This window comes from Tupaia chinensis, unplaced genomic scaffold, assembly GCF_000334495.1.
Source record: "Tupaia chinensis unplaced genomic scaffold, TupChi_1.0 Scaffold000414_1, whole genome shotgun sequence".
Classification (NCBI taxonomy): Eukaryota; Metazoa; Chordata; class Mammalia; order Scandentia; family Tupaiidae; genus Tupaia; species Tupaia belangeri.
This window is the reverse complement of record NW_006159919.1, coordinates 1,446,462-1,449,929: the sequence shown is the minus strand read 5'-3', so window position 1 is coordinate 1,449,929 and position 3,468 is coordinate 1,446,462. Positions and strand designations below refer to the sequence as shown.

Sequence of the window (3,468 nt, the reverse complement as noted above, 5' to 3'; positions counted from 1 at the left end):
GTCCGAGCGGTTCCCGAGCCGCCCGCCGCGGCGGGCTGTGTGTGTGCGAGTGTGCCGCGCTCTCGCCCCGTGCCTGGCACATGCGTAAAAGCGAGTTGCGCCCAAAGTCCCAGCCATACCCTCCTTAGCAAATAATAACAAACCCAAACCGTCAGATCTTACCTGAAACATTGAAGCACAAAGTCTCTCTCCAAGTCCCCTTTTCCTTTTCCTCTCCCCCCTTTTCCGATTTCTCTCCCAGCGATCTGCTCGGCTCGCCACACCAGAGAGAAATGCAATAGCTTGGCTAAGGTAGACAGAACAAAATACAGAGAAGAGTTGCTCCAGGGCTTTGAAACCCCTCAAGGCAAGGATCAGGATACAATTAGCTCATGCCTCTACCTCCAGTCTAAATCAATCTCCAAAATAAAACTTAAATCAAATTAACTGATCACAGGGCAGACAATTGATCTCCTTCAAAAATAAAGCTGTACATATACGTATAGAGAAATATACATATAAGAAATATTTTTCCAGATTTTTTTTTGGTGGAAAAACAGTCTCATTCCAGCCTCCAACTTGCTTTTTACCCTTCTCTTGCACAGAAAAGCTGATTTTAATCGTTGTGATTAGTTTTGATGTAACGTTTCCGCAGGCGATTTCTGCAAATGGATGGAGTGTTTCTTTGCCAAAAGAGGGAAAAGCAGCAGATGATGATAATTATAAGGATTGTTGGTTGTTTCTTTTTATTCGTGTTTAGGGCTCTCTCTTCACTTTCTCAAGTTGACCTGACATTGCTGTTACACTAAGGTCGCACAACTTGTTGATAGGATCACCGCCCTGTCTGATCAGAGGATAGGTGATAATTTGGCAATAGAGCAGCACAGTTTGATTCCTTTGGCGACAGAACGTCCCAAATGACGTGGATAAAAATAAGCACATGCAGTCTGCTTTGCCCCAATCAAGTCTGAATCAGCGCCTGGGGGTGATACACAAACTCATTTCAAATGTTCAACCATGCAGAATTGTAAAAGGATTGAAGGAGTTACACGGCATTTTTTTAAATGGCAAAAATTAAAAGAAAACAAAACCTACATTAGGTGTAGCCATGGGCCGACCATTTAGGATGATCTGATCAACCCTCTGAACACACCTTGCCTCCTCGCTTCTCTTGGCTCGCCTCCAGTTGGTATATTTTATGGGAGGTGCGTGTTGGAGGGGGGTTTGTATAATTCCATTATTTGACGGAAGTGCTCAACAGAACTAAAGAGAGTCTAACATAAACACATTTCCCCAGATTACTACTTTAGCTCTGACCTCCCTGGCCCTCATCACTTCTTCCTCTTTAGGTCTTTGTTCAAAGAGATTATGCTGGAGTCAGTTGTTATTTTAATTCTTTTGAGTTAGGACAGGCTATTTACTTATAAACCTAAGGGTCACCTCCCATTAATGTTTTATTCTTGCAGGATACTTTTTGAAATGGTATGTTTTTGAGCACTTCACAGTTCATTAATTCAAAGACTTTGCTGACATTTCTTGTGAAAACAACAACAACAAAAACAGGTTGTAAGGCCACAGATACAAAAGGAAAAAACAAAACCCCCACATCCCTCTAAACAGAACCAGACGTGTCCTGCAAATACCTGCAACCGGCAGAATTTCACAGGAAATGTTTTTAACCATCATTGTACCTTTAAGGTAAGCAACTGCTGCAATACCAACAGAAAAGGGAATGGCCAAGCTTTTAAAAGTATAGTCAATCACATCAGCACAGTGACATGAGAGGTGATGGTCATAATGAGAATCAGGGGTATTGGTAGATTATTTTTTAAAATGTCATAAGTGCATTTAGGATATCAATTTCTGGTTTGGTTCTGGTTTCAGTACCCTATAGAAAGAAGAGCACAAAAGGTTTACAAAAACAGCACAAAAGATACTCATATTATTCTTGGCGTATTCTCTTTATCTCTCCCATACATGAGGTCGACTTGTTCTCTGGTCTGCAATAGGATGTTTAGAAATATCCACCAAACCCTAGATTCAATTGAACAAAAACCTTGTTCTTGCCCCTAAATGGTACTACATGTCAATGTAGGAGAATGTGAGAACAAGGAAGAAACATCCCAGTCATTGATAGGATGGCTTCATACATTAGTGTGGCCTGATAGGACTTTTTATTAAAAAAAGAAGAGGGGAAAAAAGAAAGTCAGATGGAGAACTCTGCGTCGCTGTCCTAGAATGTTAAGGTTGGAAAGACCCACTGCAGACATTTAGTACTTGCCATCATTTTGTAGATGAGGAAACGAAAGCAACTTGCCCACGGTTATAAGCCAGCCACTGACAGAACGGAGCAGGGTCACCTGTGAAAGCAGTCACCTTGAGAAGTTGGGCCCAACATTCTAACCTGCCAACATCGCTTCAACCACACCTTTGGAATTCTCTTCCTGGTGTTGTCTTCAAAGTCCCTAACACAATGTTTTATAGACCTGTGATGGCCGTAAATCTTTATTCTTTCATCATTTATCTTTGGAAACAACAACGACAATAGCAACAAAATTAGTCCCAGGTTGTGGAATAAATGGATGATGAAATGAGTTATTAAAAAAGGAAATATGGCTAAAAGCAGAAAGACCAGCTTTTTTCTTAGTTTCTAAAGAGAATAAAGGCAATTGTCAAAATATTTTAAATGATGACATCATTATTGGAACGAAGGCTTTACTTTATAACTACTGTGAAGAGAATAATGATCCTTTGAATATATTAAATTCTGAAATGTTAACTTTTAACACTTTTTGGTACTTCAGAATGACATCACTTACAAAAAAAAATGCTATTTCTATTTGGATCATTGAATTAATGGTAATCCTGGTGGCAAATACATTGTGAGTAAGTGCTCATTTTACTGTGGTGGAAATCTTAAATTTTTTCTTAACATTTTTGAGGGATTCAAAGTTGAGACTAGGGGCAGGCAGGTGGCAGAGGTTGAAGTGGCTGGATCCCGCATGGCTGACTGCACAGTTTGAGCCTGGATTCAGTGCTCTGGAAGTCACGCTGTGAGAGTGTGCATGCCCACACACCCTACAGCAAACTAAAAATAACTAATTAAAAAGCAAGTTGAGACTATAGAATCATGGGTTATCTTAGTCTAGAATGTAGGTGATAAAATGTATAAACATTATTCTGAAAGCCTGTGATGTGTCACGAAATACAAAAAGGTGCGTAAATTTCACAACCTTCAAATCAGGGGCGATGGCAATTTATTTTAAATTTAAAATAGGTTGTTAATTAAATAGCATATGAAAAGCCAGGTCCATATCTTTCCAAGTCCAAGATATGAACTTACCCAACTTCATCCAGCCCCTTTCATCATAAAATAACCTAAAGTTTCTTTTATCTAATTAATAACTGTGTACGTGAACTTGTGCATTTTGTAGTGTTGCTAGTACTCGTTTGCCTATCATTAAAAAGTCAGGAAAGAGTATGTTACAC

The 3,468-nt window shown here is 39.6% G+C and overlaps 1 protein-coding gene across 1 annotated transcript in view; it reads right to left on the bottom strand.

The window, feature by feature from the left end:
* KCTD1 (potassium channel tetramerization domain containing 1) overlaps window positions 1-296 on the bottom strand; it is a 250,816-nt gene extending 250,520 nt beyond the window's left edge. Inside the window, exon 1 of the mRNA XM_006154530.3 lies at window positions 163-296. Within this exon, the coding sequence (XP_006154592.1) occupies window positions 163-171 (9 nt within the window). The 5' untranslated portion in view covers window positions 172-296. The remainder of the gene's footprint in view (window positions 1-162) is intronic.
* Window positions 297-3,468: the final 3,172 nt, after the last annotated feature.